General features: G+C 35.9%; 3 protein-coding genes across 4 annotated transcripts; all 3 read right to left on the bottom strand.

Annotated features, from left to right (window-relative positions):
* Positions 1-249: 249 nt before the first annotated feature.
* On the bottom strand, positions 250-2,163 carry cxcl19 (chemokine (C-X-C motif) ligand 19). 2 transcript variants are annotated; one of them, XM_048184689.1, is made up of 4 exons: positions 2,004-2,163; positions 1,512-1,647; positions 613-729; positions 250-446 (listed from the first exon to the last, which is right to left on the bottom strand). In XM_048184689.1, the coding sequence occupies exons 1-3, from the start codon at positions 2,056-2,058 to the stop codon at positions 621-623; spliced, it is 300 nt and encodes a 99-aa protein (XP_048040646.1). In that variant the 5' UTR covers positions 2,059-2,163; the 3' UTR covers positions 250-446; positions 613-620. The 2 variants fall into 2 exon arrangements, with proteins under 2 accessions (XP_048040646.1, XP_048040645.1); XM_048184688.1 differs by having other exon boundaries at positions 250-729.
* A 3,193-nt stretch (positions 2,164-5,356) lies between these two features.
* Positions 5,357-6,664, bottom strand: cxcl8b.3 (chemokine (C-X-C motif) ligand 8b, duplicate 3). The gene is made up of 3 exons (XM_048183359.1): positions 6,313-6,664; positions 5,907-6,045; positions 5,357-5,768 (listed from the first exon to the last, which is right to left on the bottom strand). Exons 1-3 carry the CDS (start codon positions 6,377-6,379, stop codon positions 5,696-5,698), a joined length of 279 nt encoding a protein of 92 aa, XP_048039316.1. The 5' UTR covers positions 6,380-6,664; the 3' UTR covers positions 5,357-5,695.
* Positions 6,665-17,964: 11,300 nt separating this feature from the next.
* LOC125264132 (growth-regulated alpha protein-like) lies at positions 17,965-19,020 on the bottom strand. Its single transcript, XM_048183358.1, has 4 exons — positions 18,862-19,020; positions 18,644-18,773; positions 18,464-18,532; positions 17,965-18,317 (listed from the first exon to the last, which is right to left on the bottom strand). Exons 1-4 carry the CDS (start codon positions 18,926-18,928, stop codon positions 18,287-18,289), a joined length of 297 nt encoding a protein of 98 aa, XP_048039315.1. The 5' UTR covers positions 18,929-19,020; the 3' UTR covers positions 17,965-18,286.
* Between the last annotated feature and the right edge of the window lie 1,245 nt (positions 19,021-20,265).

Below are 20,265 nucleotides of genomic sequence, written 5' to 3'. Positions count from 1 at the left end.
TTTTAAACATGTGGAAAAAAATCCTTGTGTAGGGACTGATTAATGATGTTCAGGATTTTTGGTATAAGCAGTTCAAGTGTTTTGAGAAATTTAGTTGGAAAACGGCCAAGAGAGCAGCTAGAGGAATTCATAAGTGATATAACTTGTGTAAGTGTATTGGGGCTGACAGCTAAGGAGGAGGACAAATTACATAGCAAAGGACTAGCTGGAGAGTTGCAGACCTTACAAGTACAAGGAAAGTGAGCAGAATTGATTTTATAAAAGAAAAGATTTATTAATAAACATCATCCATATATTCCACCATCATCCATATACTTCTGCAGTAAAACAGCAACAACAAACAACACTGAAAACTGTGATTGTATCTGTATACAATGAAAACAATGAATCGATCGGTGTAACAGATGTATATCTGTAGTGTAGCACATCATTTGGTTCATGGTGTCCTGAAATCATTAAACAGGACAAACAAATATCAATCAAAATGAGAGGCTCAGAATACAGGAATACAAAAATCTTATTTTTCAAGAAGCAAAAACTAGAATTTAGGTCCTCTGTTCCAAAACTAAGGTGTCTTTTGAGTAGTGAGAATGAAAGCAATATTAGTCACACCATGTCTTCTAGCCTTTCTTGGCCGCTCGCTCTTTTTTCTCAATGAAGAGAATGAGTTTTTTAACCCATGGTGTCCTGGGGTTTAGACAGATCCTTTCTCCACTTGATAAACCAGCACTGAAAAGGGGGAAAAAAGATTTATGAATGCTATTGAAAATTTTGGCTCAGTATTGTTTTTTTCTTTTTTTTTTTTAAAGAAATAATACTTTTATTCAGCTTGGACACATTCAATTAACCATGACAGTAAAGACATTTATAATGTCACAAAAGTGTTCTATTTCAAATAAATGCTGTTGTTTTGAACTTTATATTTATTAACTGTTCCTTCTAAAAATTTATCATGGTTTCCATAAAAATATTATAAACAGCACAACTGTTTTTAACAATGAAAATAATAAGAAATGTTTCTTGAACAGCAAATCAGCATATTAGAATGATTTCTGAAGGATAATGTGACACTGAAGACTGGAGTAATGATGCTGAAAATTCAGCTTTACCATCACAGGAATATATATTACATTTTAAAATATATTACAATAGAAAACAGTTATTTTAAATTATAATATATTTCACAATTTTCTGTATTTTTGCTCAAATAAATGCAGTCTTGGTGAGTAAAATAGACTTCTTTCAAAACATTACAAATATTCAAAGGTAGTGTATTTATTTATTTTTTTTGGTTAAAAAAATGCTGGTTAGAATTCGAGGGTGTGTTTTCATATACAAACCTGATGTGAAAATATATGTAAATAAACGATCAACTAATAACATTTATGCTCATGCAAAATCAAACACACATTTTCAGTTATGACAAAAGCCCTTGAATATTTACAACATCCTGCCTCATAATGAATTACTAAATTGAAATATTTCAGGAAAATGACTGAGGAAATACCTACATAACCTCAGTTGTCTTGCAGTGAGGGCCTCTAGGCAGGATCTCCACTCGCCGCAGGTTGTCATGTGGAATGATCCTGGACTCCAGTTTCAGACACATGCAGCGGGTGTTGTAACCTGCGCTGAGAGGCTGCACAGCTGAGGAAACAGACAACAGTTAGTAAGGCTGGACGGCCAAAGAAAAAAGTGAGTCCAACAGCCATTGCACAACTAAACTCACATGTGATTTAATGGTCTTGAGCAAAAAAGGATTTATATTTCCTTATATGTACTTTGAGGAAATGTGAAGCAAGTTCATCATAGCTCCAAGGAAAATGCTGCCCACATTTCGAATGAAACTATGTTGACATATTTAAATATATATATCATTATATTGAATTGTTGTCCTTCTGGAGAAATGTTGACATGGTAGACCATTTTATGCCAGCAAAACCCAGCTAATTTCTAGTGATTGAAGCAAAATATAATAGACAGATAATGAATATGAAGCTTACCACCGGACAGAACGATGCTGGCTACAATAACGGTTAACATCAGGAAGACGTTCATGATGGGTGAAGCTTCTGCTGTTGATTTCTGAAAACACTCAAGATCAGATGCCGTTATTTGGACTGCTGTACGGCCTTATATATTATGCTTTTAGAGGCCTTGTGATACAATAGTGATTTTATACCACTTCCCCTTTAACTGTTGTGTGTGTTTTTGTGTGTCTCTTCATGTGCGTGCGAAGGCTCATGTGTAAATATGTGGTTTGTATCTGTTCACATGTTCATCAGCCGTGTGTCATCTGGACACATCTCATGTTCTCCAGGTTACCAAGTTCAAAATCCCCCTGGAGTCCCAAGTTGTTTTTACCAAAAATTATATGTCAAGTGCTTTGCAGTGCGTGATTCACATTGGTCTGCTTACCACAGGTGAAGCATTTCTATATTAGCCCAAAAATTACATGAAACGTTAATCAAATAATTATATACTATCTATCTATCTGTCTGTCTGCCGGTCGGTCTGTACATCCATCCATTCGTCTATCTATCTGTCTTACTTTTGCTTAAGTCTTCTTCAAAAGACCTCAGTAATTTTATGTGAGTTTCAGGAAAGATCTCGACAATGTCTCAGATGTGCTCAGATTTGACAAGATCTCAAAGTCTGCTATCAAATGTCAGAGATCTCAATATGATCTCAAACATTTCTCATCAAATTCTTCCCAGATCATATATTATAAACACTCACTGGATGACAACTATTGACTCATTTGTGACTGAATTTTATTTCTTCTACAGAATTTTGAAAAAAACATCTGAGTTATATTTGTTGAACAATAACTGAAGTCCATTAAGTATCTTGAGTTATAAAAGAGCAGTAAATTCTGGTGTGTGGGTGTGTGTGTGTACACAAGCCTGTTTTGCTGCTGATAGTGTGACTTTTATTGGCAGGAACATTCCAGTCTGTCTGTCTGTCTATCTATGTCTGTCCATGTCTGTCTATCAAATTCAAATTTGCTTCATTTTCATTACTGTAAATAATACAATATTGCCAAAGCTTGGAATACATACATACATACATACATACATAAAATAATACAATTTTTAAATCTATCTATCTATCTATCTATCTATCTATCTATCTATCTATCTATCTATCTATCTATCTATCTATCTATCTATCTATCTATCTATCTATCTATCTATCTATCTATCTATCTATCTATCTATCTATCTATCTATTTCTGTCTGTATGTATCTGTATATCTATCTGCTATTTTTTGGCAGCTGTTACAGTAACATTTTTACAATAAATCTTCTAATTTAACCTTGAGAATTGAAGTACTATTAGATAGCTTCGATATTTGTACCACTATTTACAATGACACTAATAACTCTTAATATCTGAATGCAATGTCAATCAGTAGTTATTGATTTTTTGAATAACCAGACACAAACCTCTACATTCAATTGTGTTTGCTCCCATTTATCAAAGTGCATACACATACAAACTTTAGTCCAAAAGCGCGTACATTTGGAGAAATACACGTTTACCTCATATTTCATTAGAATAGTGTTAAACAAATAGTGTTAAGTTTTCTGTTGAAAAATCCTTTCCAAATATTGGTCTAATCCTTCTTTCTGCTATATGTTTTGAGACTGAACAGAGCAGGTGTCTTATAGAGGACATGAGAGAAGTTCATGTGCCAAGTGAATTGTTTTATCTATAAAGATACATCTGCCCAAACAAAAAAAGTATACAAAGAAAGAGGTCAGAATTAGTTTAGGGGCACTGTGCATGAAGAAATACGAGTCGATAATAAAAATTCAAGACAAGTTACAGCACATGTGTTTACAGTAAGCTATGACTTCCATGCAGGAGGAAAGTGATTTGATATCAATCAGTGAAATCTTCTGGTGTAGTATTTCATTTGTGTGCCATTATGCAAGTGCAAGATATGCATGTAAAAATTGATGATTCTTGCATCTTGCATCATTTATTATGTATATGAAATCATCATTTTCCCAGACAGCAAAATATAATCAGCTCTCAAAATATGTATAAGCAATAATTTACCACAAAATAAACATTGTGATCATTTACTCATTAGTTTCAAACCCACTTTGACTTTCTTTGGAATTTATCAATTTTATAAATGTTATTTGTTTCTGTGGATTTCATTTATTTTATAAAAGTCATTTGTTTTTAGATTTATTTAATACTTGCTGCAAGAAAAAAATTACAAATCAGTGCCCTAAACTGTATTCAGTCATGATACAAATGCTTATGTCACGGGTGGTTGCAGGTGCAGGCAGACACACAAAGACTAAACAATAAAGTTCCAACAAGAGTTTAATAACTAATATCCAAAAGGCAAACATATGGTTGCAACACACATAATCATAAACGTGACCAGACAGAGAATAAATGTAAGGGTACAACTTAAATATATATATATACAACTTATATATATATATACAGCTATGGAAAAAATTAAGAGACCACTTAACATTGATTTCTGAACTTGGAGTGGTCTCTTAATTTTTTCCATAGCTGTATATATATATATATATATATATATATATATATATATATATATATATATATATATACCCATCAGGCATAACATTATGACCACCTTCCTATTATTGTGTTTGCCCCCCTTTTATTGCCAAAACAGCTCTGACCTGTTGAGGCATGGACTCCACTAGACCCCTGAAGATGTGCTGTGGTATCTGCACCAAGATGTTAGCAGTAGATCCTTTAAGTCCTGTAAGCTGTGAGGTGGGGCCTCGGCCATTCATGTGATGTAAAAGAAAATGTGATTCATCAGACCAGGCCACCTTCTTCCATTGCTCCGTGGTCCAGTTCTGATGCTCGTGTGCCCAATGTTGGTGCTTTCGGCGGTGGACAGGGGTCAGCATATGCAGCCCCATATGCAAAAAACTGTGATGCACTGTGTATTCTGACACCTTTCTATCAGAACCAGCATTAACTTCTTAAGCAATATGAGCTACATAAGCCGTCTGTTGGATCGGACCACACGGGCCAGCCTTCGCTCCCCACATGCATCAATGAGCCTTGGCCGCCCATGACCCTGTCGCCGATTCACCACTGTTCCTTCCTTGGACCACTTTTGAAAGATACTGACCACTGCAGACTGGGAACACCCCATAAGAGCTGCAGTTTTGGAGATGCTCTGACCCAGTCGTCTAGCCATATATAGCTATATATATATATATGTATATATATATATATATATATATATATATATATATATATATATATATATATATATATATACACACACACAGTATATATATATATATATGACCTCTTAAAGTGGACAAAGACAATTTTCTGAAGATTGTTGAAAATGAGAAAAAACAACTTTATTTTCTATTTATTTTTTTACATGATCTACAATACTTTTTATACTTTCATGCAATATCACTTCTGGTACATCAGCATTAGTGCTTTCAGACAAAATGACAATACAGTCTAACATTTGGCATCATGCATATTTTCTAAAGCTTTCATAAATTTGCGTAGTCAAAATGTGTTTCTCTATCACTTTTAACGAGCATCCAAACAGGGTTCTATTGACATTTTGTAATGGTAGATGTATGTTTGCATTGAACAGATGCATTTAACAGGTCTCTAAACATAAAGTAAGAAAACGTTTGCATGTAAACATGAGAAATTATCCTTCGATGATCTTTTTCACCCATTCATCTTTGGGATTGAGGCAGGTCTGTCCTTGTTTCAGTGTGGCACTGTGTACCACAAAGAAGGTTTATTGGGGTGAAGGCAGATTAAAAGACAGATTAAATAGATTATGAAAGACAATATTAATTTGAATCCATCATGCATGCAGACATCTGCATTGTACTGATAGTTTATGTCACACTCACATGATCTGCATGTTTCTGCATTGTGCTCCAGCAGGAATCATCTGTATGTTCTGTATTAGTTTGGGGTAAATTGGTTTTCCGGAATATGTTCGAAGACACGGGCAGCGTAGCTGTGGAGCCAACAGTCTAGCAGCAAAGACTTCATGAAATGAGACAGGAATAAAAGTAATAAGAGTAGGCTCTTACAATATGTGTTTCTACACATTTTTAGAGCTGATTTACAGTATAACTTAATTCTATGTGCATCATTGATCATTACTTGAAACTATCTGTATTGCATAAAGCACTATATAAATAAAGGTGACTTGACACATGCCCATTTGTAATTCTTTAAAAAAAAAAAAGACTTAAAAGGATCAAATACAATGGATATTGCCAATAAAATTCAGAAAATGCCTCTGCTTACCTTCTCTTTTGGACAGCAGTGTCATGCATGTCAAAAAAACGAAGGTTGCTTTGGTGAACTTCATCATTGTGAAATTTCCCAATGAGCAATCAACGTGTAACTAAATAAAAGGTAAAGCTGCAGATGTTTCCTAGAGCAATTCACTTCTCTAATTCACCCGTCTGCAGACAGTGTGTGAGTATTTTGGCAGGACTTTCTCTTTTAAAGAACCTCGGTACTGACATCACGTTAATCAAAAGTGATTGTGCAACAAGTCTCCCTTCAGTGAACCCAAATTCTGCTGAATTGTTCCAGGAGCTTTGGAGGAAGGCATGCTTTGAGAAACATTTGATGATACATTTTCAACATTTTCAGCAGAAGAAAGAAAAGCTTTTCCCAAACAGAGATTGTGATTGATATTGTGAGATTGTGAAGCTAATAATATCATAATAATATAATATACCTAAAATCTACATTTAGACAGAAGACATTGAAAGATGAAATATGCACAAGGTGAAGTTTGATAGTGTTGAAGAAGGACAAATGTTGAAGGCTTCTTATGTGGTGTTACAGCACATTATTGCCAAATGCAAAAAAAGTCCATCTAATCAGCGAGCCTCTCATTTGGCCTGCCAAAGCAGACATATGGAATTATCTGGAGCAAATAAAAAAATTGCATCATAATATGTAAATTTATATATTACATTATATATCATAATGCAATGTACAAATCTATCGAAATATGTAATAATAACAGTTGCTGTATGTGAAATGTTTCTCAAGTCAACATGTGTTGTCAAATTGTAATGTTTTAGATCAAAGGGGTTCAGATGACCAAAAAGTTTGGGAATCCTTGAAGTAAGTATGATGCAAAATTACAGGAACAATGGACACATGGACACTTAGTAGGAACATAAATGGACATGAAATCTTGATTTGAGCTGAAATCTTGAAAAGATGTGAGAGGATAAAACAGAAAGAAATATTAATTCATAAATCTCCTTCTGATTTAGCAAATGCTTCTTTTCAAAGCAACTTAGAAATGGAAAACACCATAAGCATTTTGTCATAAGAAACAACATTAGCAGTACAAAATGTCAAGTTTATAGTATAAGGTAGATTATTCTCAAGCATGAGCAGAAAAAAACTGGAGCAGAAGAAAATGGAAACTGACCACCAGGAAAGGCTGATTGCAAGGAGATGTGCAATAAAACATTAATCATAATTACCATACCACAAAGTTATCCTCAACTCCCAAGCAGGCCAGACCAACCACAGACTATCTGATGTAAACTGCAAAAACCAGAGCCCTAAGCTGTCCAGAAACCCTCAACCCTCCAATTTCACTGGCTGAAACCTACACAACTTCCAGGAGTCACACAGATTTTTATTCTTTATAATAGCCTGATGTCATACGAACAAACTAAATTGTAATTTGTATATATAAAAAGAGCATTTTTTAGGTTAGCTGCATCAAGTCACTTACATTTACATTTAACTTAACCATTTAGCAGATGCTTTTCTCCAAAGCAACTTACAAATGAGAACAACAGAAGCAATCAAATCAACATGAGGGCAACAGTATAACGGTGAAGCAATATGATCTGTAAAGCTTAAAGGTGCCCTAGAACTTTTTTTAAAAAGATGTAATATAAGTCTAAGGTGTCCCCTGAATGTGTCTGTGAAGTTTCAGCTCAAAATACCCCATAGATTTTTTTTAATTCATTTTTTTAACTGCCTATTTTGGGGCATAATTAGAAATGAGCCGATTCAGGGTGTGTGGCCCTTTAAATCTGGTGCTCCATTCCCCAAGAGCTCGCGCTTGCCTTAAACAACATAAAAAAAGTTCAAACAGCTAATATAACCCTCAAAATGGATCTTTACAAAGTGTTTGTCATGCAGCATGTCTAATCGCGTAAGTACAGTGTTTATTTTGATGTTTACATTGATTCTGAATGAGTTTGAGGCTGTGCTCCGTGGCTAACGGCTAATGCTACACTGTTGGAGAGATTTATAAAGAATGAAGTTGTGTTTATGAATTATACAGACTGCAAGTGTTTAAAAATTAAAATAGCGACGGCTCTTGTCTACGTGAATACAGTAAGAAACGATGGTAACTTTAACCACATTTAACAGTACATTAGCAACATGCTAACGAAACATTTAGAAAGACAATTTACAAATATCACAAAAAATATCATGTTATCATGAATCATGTCAGTTATTATTGCTCCATCTGCCATTTTTTTGCTATTGTCCTTGCTTGCTTACTTAGTCTGTTGATTCAGCTGTGCACATCCAGACGTTCTGCCCTTGTCTAATGCCCTTCATAATGTTGGGCAGGGTTGCCAACTCTCACGCATCTGGCGTAACACTCACGCTTTCAGCATCAATCTCACGCTCTCACGCACACGCAAGAAATGTCACGCCAAAATCCATTTTTCTCCCTTCTCACTTCGTTAATTTTCTGTTGATGACTAGACCATAGCGTATTAATGACAGGAGTTTAAGGCCCACAGCTGTTACATCTCCCTACAACGTTCTCACTGCAGTATTCTCTGGTCGTTGATTGGCTGAAAACCTTACACCTGATACGTCAGTTGCGTGTGAGAATTTCAGAGAGAGTTCGGAGCATAGGTTCGGAGTCGGCACGTGTGAAAGTTTGGAAGACAATCAAGGTAAGCAAATAATAAAATGGTGAGCCTTGTCACTACAGACGTAGCCTTGCCTAATCAGTCTGTGTGCCGAGACTAAGTTACAGACTTCAACTATAGTTGCAAATGTTGTCTGACGTGCGTTATGATGTGGGCTAGCTAAATTGCTCAATAAAAACTAGTCTCATGTAGGGTCCGAAATTAACACCCGCCAAGCGCCAAATGCGGGTAGATTTTCCGTTTGGCGAGCAAATCTCAAAAGTATGGCAAGCCAAAGTACTCACAAACGCCTGGTCGGACGTCTGATTGCACACTGACGCGTCAAAAGCGCGCGTTTTGACAGCAAAACGCGCGTCCTCGACGTGTGATTTGCGTTAAGAACAAGCGTTCTTAACGCGCGCTTTGGTATCATGGGAAACGCGCGTCAAGAACGCGCGTTTTTGTGTACCAAAACGCGCGTTCTCGGCGTGTGATTTGCTATTAAAACGCGCGTTCTTGACGTGCGCTTTGGAGTGACCAAAAACGCGCGCTTTTGACGTGCGTTTATCATAACAAAAATGGGCGTCGAATACGTGCGTTTTGAGTCAGACAAAACGCTCGTTATGAACGTGTGAACAGGTAAACCAAACAGGCAGTGCAAACGTGTGTTTAAAGTGTCCATCAGGCGAAGAGAACGCGCTCTTTCCTTAGAGTTCTCAAAAGTGCATGTCGAAAGCGTGTGCTCACTCTTTAGGGCTTTGAGTCTGTTATGTTTTTGTCCGCTATAGGTTTAGGACAGTATTATCATTAAACTCAACCAAAACAACATGGAATTTTCGAGGATAAATTTGGCAGATGATTATAATGATTGAGTTATAATCCATAATAATTAATATGAAATATGCATATGAAAACGTAAAACTATTATTTAAAATAGCCGCGGGGGATGACAGTGGATATTCCTTCGATCAAGGCCAAAACTTTGTAAATTTGTAAGGAGCCAATAAAATACTACACCATATGTGTGATCATCTTGGCTATATATTACGGTGGCGTATTGCCTCATACATAATATTTTTTTTCCCTCAATTATGTCGTTAAGACATCTTTTCTCGTAATAACGAGAATTTATGTTGTTAAGACATCTTTTCTCGTAATAACGAGATGTTATGTCGTTAAAACGACATTTTGTTGGCATATATGACGTGAATGTATATAGGCTATACCTTTATCTGATCTATAGAGAATTTATCATGCCTTTATCACACTTCCGCACTCGAAAAGCAGAAGCAAATATAGTGTAAAATACCTTTAGATGCCTGTATCGATGGCAGTGCCCATAGAGTTATGAACACAATAATTGTTTTATTGGCGTGTAGCCTATGCAGTTTCTAATAGCCTAATAAAACACAGTTTTATTATTTAGCATTACTTACTTTCTGGAAAATAACTCGCACCTGATTATGCCACATGCACAAAGTCAGAATTAAGTTTTTGAGAGAAAATAATTATCATTGGTGTTTCAGTCGCATTTTATTATAGGTCTATTCAAAAATAATTTTGCTAAAATACACAGGCCTGCGCTACGGATACAAAAATAATGCTATATTGTCATAGACCTATTTATCAAAATAAAACTGATGAATGAAAGTGGAGACAATACCTCAAAAAAGGTCTTCTGTGAACGAAGAAAAAACAAGATGAAATCTTATAAAAGGAATAAATAGCCTATTTCTAGCTAGGCATACACGAAATATATTAAACCTAAATAATTAACATATTAAGAAAATGAAAGAAAAAAAATGCGACAAGTAGACCATATGATGAGTTTCGATTCATTTTTGAGAAGTTCACGGAAAGGCATTGCTTGTCTTTATTTTTCAAGCAATGTTTTATTGTGTGAGTGCAAATAATAGTTACAATAATAGTTATACCTACACGGATTCGAATGGTGTTACTCTTATGACCATAAATGTCTGAGTATTTTAAGTTGTTTATGCTTTTATAACAAAATTAAAGTGAACGCGCCGGCGCCATATCAGTTTTAGCTAGGCTACTATAACTTGACATCGCATGCAGCCTGTTTATTGTCAAAACAAAATACATTCAACCAAATACAGAAAAAGCCACTGCTCATTTTAGTCTGTGTACAATCAGGGCTGAATTTCCCGAAACCTTGTTAACTCTACGTCGTTAACGTTAATACATGTTTCCCGAAACGTTCTTGTATACCTTCTGTAAGTCATACTTTCGTAAGGTTGGTCTGGACCACTCTTAACTATACCTTATCACTGCTGACAGTCTATACGAATATAATTCTGAAGTTGTAATGCACCCAGTGTTCAATTAGGATAATGACAAAGAATAAAATGCAAAGATTCACTTCAAATGTGCTTTAGCTCTGATCCAGAGACAGACGCGCTCAGCTCTTGTCATATATCACAACTATATTTAGTGTTTTCAACCCCACATCAGGTTTATTTAGATTTCAGTCATTTAAATACACATATGAGGCACTAGGCTATATAAAAATACATTTATAGTTTGTTAAATTCAAATTCAATACACCGATGTCTATAGAAGCTGCAATAATAACCCTTTCAATTATATAATTTGACGAAGTGTTTTATTAATATCAGATACACATTGTGTATGAAACATAAGTTTACTCTATTCTTCTCCCAGTTCACCAGCCACATACTTTAATGTATTTCGGGGAAAATTAAGTAAATCCGACAGCTCTGAATTGCAGTGCAAACTCATCGCGCGACAAAAATTCACTTCCACATATTTTACAATCGGAATATATCATAAAATGCTTGGTGTAGTTAACAAGTTTGGGAATATTTTGAATAACAAAGGAAAAACGATATAAACGAGTTACATACATATCTGCCAGCTGCATGACGCGTCTCCAAGAAATTAATACTCTAAAATTATGTTCTAAATAACTGTCGCCTTAAACTCGCGCTGATGGGGGCTCCGCACCCCCAGAATATAGATAAATTACAAGATAGATTTAGTTTGTAATTTGGATTATTTTTATAAGATCCAATGAGTCCTGATAAATGCATTTTCTACTTCTGAAGTGCTTATTTTTATAAAGAACACTGATTTCTCACATAACATAGTGAAGCAGCCCCTGTATAGAGTGAATTATCGATTCTCGAGCCATTGATATCAACCAATTCAGCTTCAGTGCCATGGGCAGCACCTGGTAACGTCGCACTTAAGAAGGTATATCTTAAGCAACCTCCTAAGGTATAGTTCGGGGAACATGCCTGAAAAAGGTATACATTCAGTTAAGGTATACTTTAGGGTCTTCGTAGCGCGCTGAGAGACAACGTTATCGGGAAATCCAGCCCAGGGCTGCGTTTCCCAAAAGCATCGTAAGCTTAAGTTGATCGTAGCTCTATTGAAACCAATGGAGCTTGGAGCTACGATCAATTTAGGCTTACGATGCTTTTGGGAAACGCTACCCAGAGCGTTTAAATAATAAATAGGCTATAGGATCCAAATAGTGCATATGGAAACATATGGATTTATGCCAAATGGGTTTCTATTTCAGTTTAGCTTTAAATTAATTTGGTTTGGGGTTGACGTTTATATATTATATGTCATTATTGTTCTGTTTTTCTGAATACCATTAAATTTAAAAGATTTGTAGCGCAAGGGGAACTAAAAAAGCCTACGCAGTGGTGGGATTAAATACCCCTATGCCAACCTGAAGCCGGGCTAGCCGGTAAAAACGAAATTTTTACAAAAAAATATGCTAAACATGTATTTTAGGCTATTTCCACAACAAATCCTTTACATTGTTCTATACAAAATATAAGTATTAAATAAACATAAATTATATTGGCATTCATTACCTACAAACAATATTTTAAAGCCTAAACTACTAAATTTTGTTATACATTCAAGTTAATTTTACTGCACAGAAATAGAGTTTAAAAAAAAATAGTGTTCAAAAGATTACATGTATTGGAAAAAATATTAAAAAGAAAATGTTAGCCACATATTGCCAATCTAGACAAATACATCCCAAAAATAGCCTAAAGTTTGTCGATATTCTTATTGAATATTCATGAATATTTAGAATGATTAGAAATAAATTCAACAGGGATTGACTTGATATAGGCCTATGTATTGTTCATGCATAACATTTATTAAATAGGCCTATATCGGCCTATAGCATTTATGTATTTTTAAATCCCTCATTTGGGGCTGAGCCCCACTAATATTTAAATTATCGACCCTGTTCCAAACATGTTTTTGCGCATGTGAGTGCTGTTTTGGGACACGAAAGCATTGTTTAACAACATAATAGGCGTAAATATATTTTAATGTCCAAGTGCTAATACACAATTGGATTTGTGCCGAATGAGAGCCCAACAGTGTCAATTTAAATACATTTTTTTAGGCTTTTAAATAAATATTGTTTGTAATGAATGCCATAATTTGTTTATGATTATTTTATACTTTTTATAACAATTTTCAGTCTTGTTTTGTATTGAATACCATTATGGATTTGTTGTGGAGATAGTCTAAAATACATGTTTAAAGCTTAATGCTTGTATAATGTGTGACATAAAAGACCAAACTCAGTAAACACCATACTAAACCATACTATGTACAGCAAAGCAGATGAGCCCAGAATATGAACGCAGTTCGTTTAATTAGCCTACATTAAGTGTTTTTCTCTTATAGAAAACCGTTATAAAGAAAAAGCTCAAGGTCGCGTAATGTAGCCTACTAAGTGATAGGCTATTAAAAGATCAAATTCTGCACGAATACAGTTTTCTGTGTAGTACCTATGCTTTCTTAGTAGGCTACAGCGTTTAATATGTAGGCTAGGCCTACACATTTTTCTGGACATCGCTCATTGTTTCTACCTTAATACATTGTTTAAATTAATATGTTAGCTAACTACATATAGCCTATGTAGGCTATATATGTCTGAAATTAGGCCATAACTTGTACAGTCACCTTTGATAACAGATTAGGTACTCCAAATTGTAATGTTAAAGCATTTCCTATAAAGCTGCTTTAAAACTATAGGCCTAAGTATTGTGAAAAGCGCTAAAAAAATAAATGTAAATTGAACCGATATAGGCTATATGAGCTCTATAGATCAGATAAAGGTATACAGGTATTTTTCGTACACGTCACGTACAAAATATGTGATTTTAACGACATAACATCTCGTTATTACGAGAAAAGATGTCTTAATGACATAATTGAGGGGAAAAAATATTATTTATGAGGCAATGCGCCACCGTAATATATAGCCAAGATGATCATACATGTCGTTATTGGCTCCTTACAAACTTACAAAGTTTTGGCCTTGATCGAAGGTATATCCACTGTCATCCCCCACGGCTATTTTAAATAATAGTTTTACGTTTTCATATGCATATTTCATATTAATTATTATGGATTATAACTCAACCATTATAATCATCTGCCAGATTTATCCTCGATAATTCCATGTTGTTTTGGTTGAGTTTAATGATAATGCTGTCCTAAACCTATAGCGGACAAAAACATAACAGACTCAAAGCCCTAAAGAGTGAGCACACGCTTTCGACATGCACTTTTGAGAACTCTAAGGAAAGAGCGCGTTCTCTTCGCCTGATGGACACTTTAAACACACGTTTGCACTGCCTGTTTGGTTTACCTGTTCACACGTTCATAACGAGCGTTTTGTCTGACTCAAAACGCACGTATTCGACGCCCATTTTTGTTATGATAAACGCACGTCAAAAGCGCGCGTTTTTGGTCACTCCAAAGCGCACGTCAAGAACGCGCGTTTTAATAGCAAATCACACGCGCGTTTCTTGACGCGCGTTTCCCATGATACCAAAGCGCGCGTTAAGAACGCGTGTTCTTAACGCAAATCACACGTCGAGGACGCGCGTTTTGCTGTCAAAACGCGCGCTTTTGACGCGTCAGTGTGCAATCAGACGTCCGACCAGGCCAGTGAGTACTTTGGCTTGCCATACAAAAGGCTATCCGCCACACTGGCGGCTTAATGTTCATACCAAAATATGAAATTTTCAGCGCGCACGAGCAGAGAGAGAGAGAGTCCCGGCCGCGCGCGCGCACTCAATATTCAGAGCGGCCAAAGCGTCAAGCTTCCCCGTACTTTTTGACAAGCGTCTTTGACAAAGCGGCCAGAGCTTCTTTGCAGCTCAAGTCGGCGGCGGTGTGTACGTACAGTTAACGCTCTATTTCTTGAGGGCGCTGAGGAAAAAGGATATGTGAAGCTCCTGCCATTGGAAGAAGCGGTCGCCGCCCATTTGTGGCCGCGCACCCATCAAAGCCGCGCAGAACGTCTTCAACACTCCCGGATCGTGCACACTCCGCCGCTGGCCAGGCTGCTTCTGCTTAACACACCATGGCCGTTATTTTCTCGAGAAAAGGAGTTTTCTCATAGCGTTTGCAACGCAATACTCGTTCCCTTATCTCTCAGGGAACCGAGGTTACGTAAGTAACCGAGTACGTTATATACGTTTTGTTATATAACAACCAATATGACAACTTTAGCACATTTATCAGCTATACATTCATTCAGTGTTTTCCATTAATGACCCTCTGCTGCCGCCACCGTTTCATAATGAGTACAAAAGTATTTAAAAAAAAAAAAAAAAAAAAAAAAATGTTTGAACCCTTTTTAATGTCCAGGTACAAGTCAATGCTGTTTCTTTGTTCAATTTGCGCACTGTACATGGGTTGAAGCTCTTAATTTTGAGTTTCCAGAGTGCACCAGATTGATGCATTTAACCTTAAAATGTACAAAATTTTCTTACGGGGGGGGGGGGGGGGATGCATGCCCCCGGACCCCCCTAGCAGGGGGAACATCCAACAAAGTTTTACAAATTACAGTGTCAAATAATGTACATTTTCTGAACAAGAATACGACAACAAAAGCTCCTTTCATGTCAGTAAAGCTATTAATACAAAATTGAAATGTCTTTGGACAAATATAGATTTGGGCTAAGCCCCGAATGTTTCCAGTGTCTGGCTCCGCCCCTGTCAGGTAACAAAACGGACAAAAAATAAAATAAATTATTTCACCCCAATGATACTAACATGGACTGACATTGATTTTTAAAATTAGGGTTACCAAACATTTTCTCCGCGCACGCGCAAACTGAAATTTTTACAAAGCCTCACTCCAGCCAAAGTCCCAAAGTTGGCAACCCTGATGTTGGGAACATGGGCTTGCATATGCAAATATCGGGGGTGTACACCCCGACTGTTACGTAATAGTCGGTGTTATGTTGAGATTCGCCTGTTCTTCTGAGGTCTTTTAAACAAATGAGATTTATATAAGAAGGAGGAAACAATGGAGTTTGAGACTCACTGTATGTCTTTTCCATGTACTGAACTCTTGTTATTTAACTATACCGAGGTAAATTCAATTTTTGAATCTAGGGCACCTTTAAACGATCATCCATCACAACTCCGAGGTTCCTGGCTGTCCTGGAAGGAGTTATGTTTCACGAACCAAGTTGAATGGAGAGGTTATGATGAAGCGTTGGGTTGGCACTGACCACAAGCAGTTCTGTCATGACAACTCTGAGTGTTTGGCATGGTAATGGGTATGACAGTGTTGATATGTTTGGTCTTGGCAGAGGAATAGATCTGCTTTTATTGCTGCTGCTGCAGATCAAGTACGGGCCTTGCTGCCAATACATACAAGACATGCTGCTGTGAGCAAGTAAGACATGCTGCTGCTGTACAATATAGCATACATGAATTAGCCAGTGGCATAACTTTGTTTTAAAAAGTGGGTGGAACAGATGTTTAATATGATAATTTCATCCTTACATCTACAATAATTGTTAGTCTCGAGAGTATTTACATTAGTCAATAAATACGTGGATCTGCATTTCATATTAGATTGACCTGATGGACTAGTGGTAAAATTTTTGTTCATGAAGTTGTTTATGAATTATACAGACTGCAAGTGTTTAATAAAATGAAACTAACGACAGTCTTGTATCTGTGAATACAGTAAGAATCTTTAACCACATTTAACTGTACATTAGCAACATGCTAACGAAACATTTAGAAAGACAATTTACAAATATCACTAAAAATATCATGAATAATGTCAGTTATTATTGCTCCATCTGCCATTTTTCGCTATTGTCCTTGCTTGCTAACCTAGTCTGATGATTCAGCTGTGCACATCCAGACGTCCTGCCCTTGTGTAATGCCTTGAACATGAGCTGGCATATGCAAATATTGGGGGCGTACATATTAATGTTCCCGACTGTTACGTAACAGTCGGTGTTATGTTGAGATTCGCCAGTTCTTCTGAGGTCTTTTAAACAAATGAGATTTATATAAGAAGGAGGAAACAATGGTGTTTGAGACTCACTGTATGTCATTTCCATGTACTGAACTCTTGTTATTCAACTATGCCAAGGTAAATTCAATTTTTAATTCTAGGGCACCTTTAAACATTTTAATGCCATTATATGTTTTCTCACACTCTTATAAACAAAGATTCTTTATTGGCATCTACAGTTCCATTAAGAACCTTTAACATCCATGGAACCTTTTTGTTCTTCAAAAGGTTCTTTATAGTAGAAAATGGTTTAGATTTTTAGAATGTTCTTCACACTAAGAGAAAATCTGTTCTTTTAAGAACTGTTCACAGAAAGGATCTTTGGGGAACCAAAAATGGTTATTCTATTGAATCACTGTGAAAACCCCTTTAGGAATATTTTTAAGACTTGAATGAGAGCAGATGTCACAAGATTCAATAACTTGCATGTCTTCAGAAGATCTATGCATGAGTTACATGGCCCATTTTTATGACAGACTTTCGATGCTTTTGAAAACTTAAAAGCTTCAGTCCCTGTTCATTGTAACTGCATGCAAACATTTTTCAGATTTTCTCATTTTGGATTCTGCAGAAGAAAGTCATTCTGGTTTGGAATGACAGTGAGTAGCTTATGGAAAAATACTGAATTCAGAAACTGAATTGAGATGACAAAAAGGCACAATAAAACCAACAAAAATATCCATTTTGACAAATAAAACAGTTTTTATTAGCATAAGCACAATTCATCATAATTAAGCAATATCAACTATATTAGCATAAAAAAAAACTACAATTCGGTGACACTAACAATAAATATATAAAATTAAGATCAGGTAAAGTAACAGTAAAAAAAAATCACTTCACATTTTATAAAACAAAAGCATGTTTTTACATTCAATACTTAATTTATCACCTAGAAATGATAAATTAAATTTAAAAATACTATATAACAGTAGTATTAGTCGAATATATCAGTTTCTTCAGTTGCTCTTTGTGTTTTTAAAACTGTGATTCTCATTCATTACTGGCTCTTGACTTTCCTCTTGTTCATTCTGCAAACATGAAGAGACACACAGTACATTAGTGTCTGAAGCTGCTGCAGTGTCCGAGTTTAAAAGTATTAATAAAAATTATTCATTAGAGTGATTTAATTAACTTATATTAATAATAAGAAGATAATAAGATAATAAGAACTTACCCATCCTTGAGAGAAATAACCCAGTCTTTTTTAGAATCAAGACACATCTGTCCTCTGTTCATTCTAGCACTGTAAGAAACAAATGTATAATTATTTAAAATCTATAAAATGACACTGTTTCATTATTATTATTATTATAGCCTGAATTTGAAGTGTTGCTTTGGTAAGTTTCACACTTACATGATCTCCTCATTTTTGCATTTTGGCCCAGCAGGAATCACCTTCAATGACAGTATTTTTTTAATAGGAATTGGTGGTCCTGAATGTTTTTGAATGCACTGGCAGCGCAGATTGATGCGAGGTTGTTTACCTGCAGTGACAGAGAAAGAGTTGGTGTAAGATGTAGCATGAAGTATCTGATTGATTTAAAACACTGTTATGAAAGTTATTCTGCTTACCTTCAGCTGTGGACAGCAGTGCAGCTGTGCAGATCAGAGATATGAGGGCTGGTACGGTGAACTTCATTCTGAACCGGTGTTGTGCACAGCAATGCCAGTAAACGTGTCAAGTGAGTGTCTGCTATAGTCTAACACAGGCCTGCACTCTCCCTTTTATAGAGAGAGACTCCCACACAACAAGCAACTGTTTGTTGCGCAATTTCCATTTCTGACAAATCTTCTCTTCCAAGGAACTCTCACTTTCAATGGCTATTATTATGTTGTAATTTACTTTACTAACAAGAATAAAAACACTTCTTAACCCTATAAAGCCTACTGGTTCACATTTGATACACACATTTCTAAGGCATCTATATTATCAACATGATCAAACTTTGCTGAAAAACCTGTTGTACACAATCTACTACATGCCTTCTGTCATCTAAATTATAGCTTATATATTTTTTTAACAAGTAAAAGGCCTAAAAATGATCTACCTTCAGGTCATGCTTCATGTGTCTTTATGCTGTGAAATCTTGACTGATTTTTCTAAAGTAAACATAAGAATAACTTTCGTAGACATTTACTAGACTGAAGCAACTTAGGTTTACTTGAATATCCATAAATCTTCTTAAAATGTAAGCATCAGTTTGTCAAGATTCATTATATCTTTGTTTATACCATATAGAATCTCAGTATTGATGGGATGACTGCATGTTTTAAACATTTTATTGAACAGGTTAGTTGATCGCCTGATATGATGTTACCCATTCAGAGCTTGCAAGCCGCACCTCTTAAAGTGGCCGTGATTTAACCCCCTTTTAAAGAGATAGAAGAATCGACAGATCCATCAATCATCACAACAATTGTGTGTTACAGCCCTAAATACAAGAAATTCCTTCTTTCTTTATTTATTTCTTTGCGGCCAAACAGACATGTGCGTTGGCTCTTTTGTCTCAGGCTGCCCATCGAGGCATGTGCCAAGCCAACATCAAAGTTTGATTTCAAACTTTATTTTCTAGTTAACGTTATTGTAGTATAAAGCAGAGCAGGTCAGAGTGTTGTGGGAGCTGAATGAGGCCGCTGGAGCAATTGCGCAACACACGCCTCATGAGCAGCAGAACTTTTATTATGCCACAGTCGCCGGCGCTGCTTCCACTTTTCCGGTCATGAGTAGGAGATAGCACAGCTCTGTTTATCATATTAGATACATTCGAGAGTATTGAAAATGATGTTATAACGTTACTCTGTGCGTTTGCTCGGCAGCTGCTGTGAGACATTTGTTTGAGACACACTGCAGTAAGCTAGATCGATTTTAGAATATATTAAATACTGGATGGCTTGTGTTGATAAATGGCATGCAATTCATTTTAAAACGTATTGTATGATGGAGAAAATGCTGTATTACTGTTACTAAAAATAAAG

Source organism: Megalobrama amblycephala, linkage group LG3 (assembly GCF_018812025.1).
Source record: "Megalobrama amblycephala isolate DHTTF-2021 linkage group LG3, ASM1881202v1, whole genome shotgun sequence".
NCBI classification, from domain to species: Eukaryota; Metazoa; Chordata; class Actinopteri; order Cypriniformes; family Xenocyprididae; genus Megalobrama; species Megalobrama amblycephala.
Note: the sequence above shows the minus strand (reverse complement) of the source record. Positions and strands in the feature narration are given on the sequence as shown.

Coding starts and splice junctions, on each gene's coding strand:
- cxcl19 (XM_048184688.1), bottom strand. CDS start 2,058: ATGAACGTCTTCCTGATGTTAACCGTTATTGTAGCCAGCATCGTTCTG. Junction 1,648..2,003: donor CAGCATCGTTCTGTCCGGTG/GTAAGCTTCATA, acceptor CTGTTTCCTCAG/CTGTGCAGCCTCTCAGCGCA. Junction 730..1,511: donor TGCAAGACAACTGAGGTTAT/GTAGGTATTTCC, acceptor CCCCCTTTTCAG/TGCTGGTTTATCAAGTGGAG.
- cxcl8b.3 (XM_048183359.1), bottom strand. CDS start 6,379: ATGATGAAGTTCACCAAAGCAACCTTCGTTTTTTTGACATGCATGACA. Junction 6,046..6,312: donor ACTGCTGTCCAAAAGAGAAG/GTAAGCAGAGGC, acceptor CATTTCATGAAG/TCTTTGCTGCTAGACTGTTG. Junction 5,769..5,906: donor TGCAGAAACATGCAGATCAT/GTGAGTGTGACA, acceptor TGTGGTACACAG/TGCCACACTGAAACAAGGAC.
- LOC125264132 (XM_048183358.1), bottom strand. CDS start 18,928: ATGAAGTTCACCGTACCAGCCCTCATATCTCTGATCTGCACAGCTGCA. Junction 18,774..18,861: donor ACTGCTGTCCACAGCTGAAG/GTAAGCAGAATA, acceptor CTGTCACTGCAG/GTAAACAACCTCGCATCAAT. Junction 18,318..18,463: donor GTTATTTCTCTCAAGGATGG/GTAAGTTCTTAT, acceptor TCATGTTTGCAG/AATGAACAAGAGGAAAGTCA.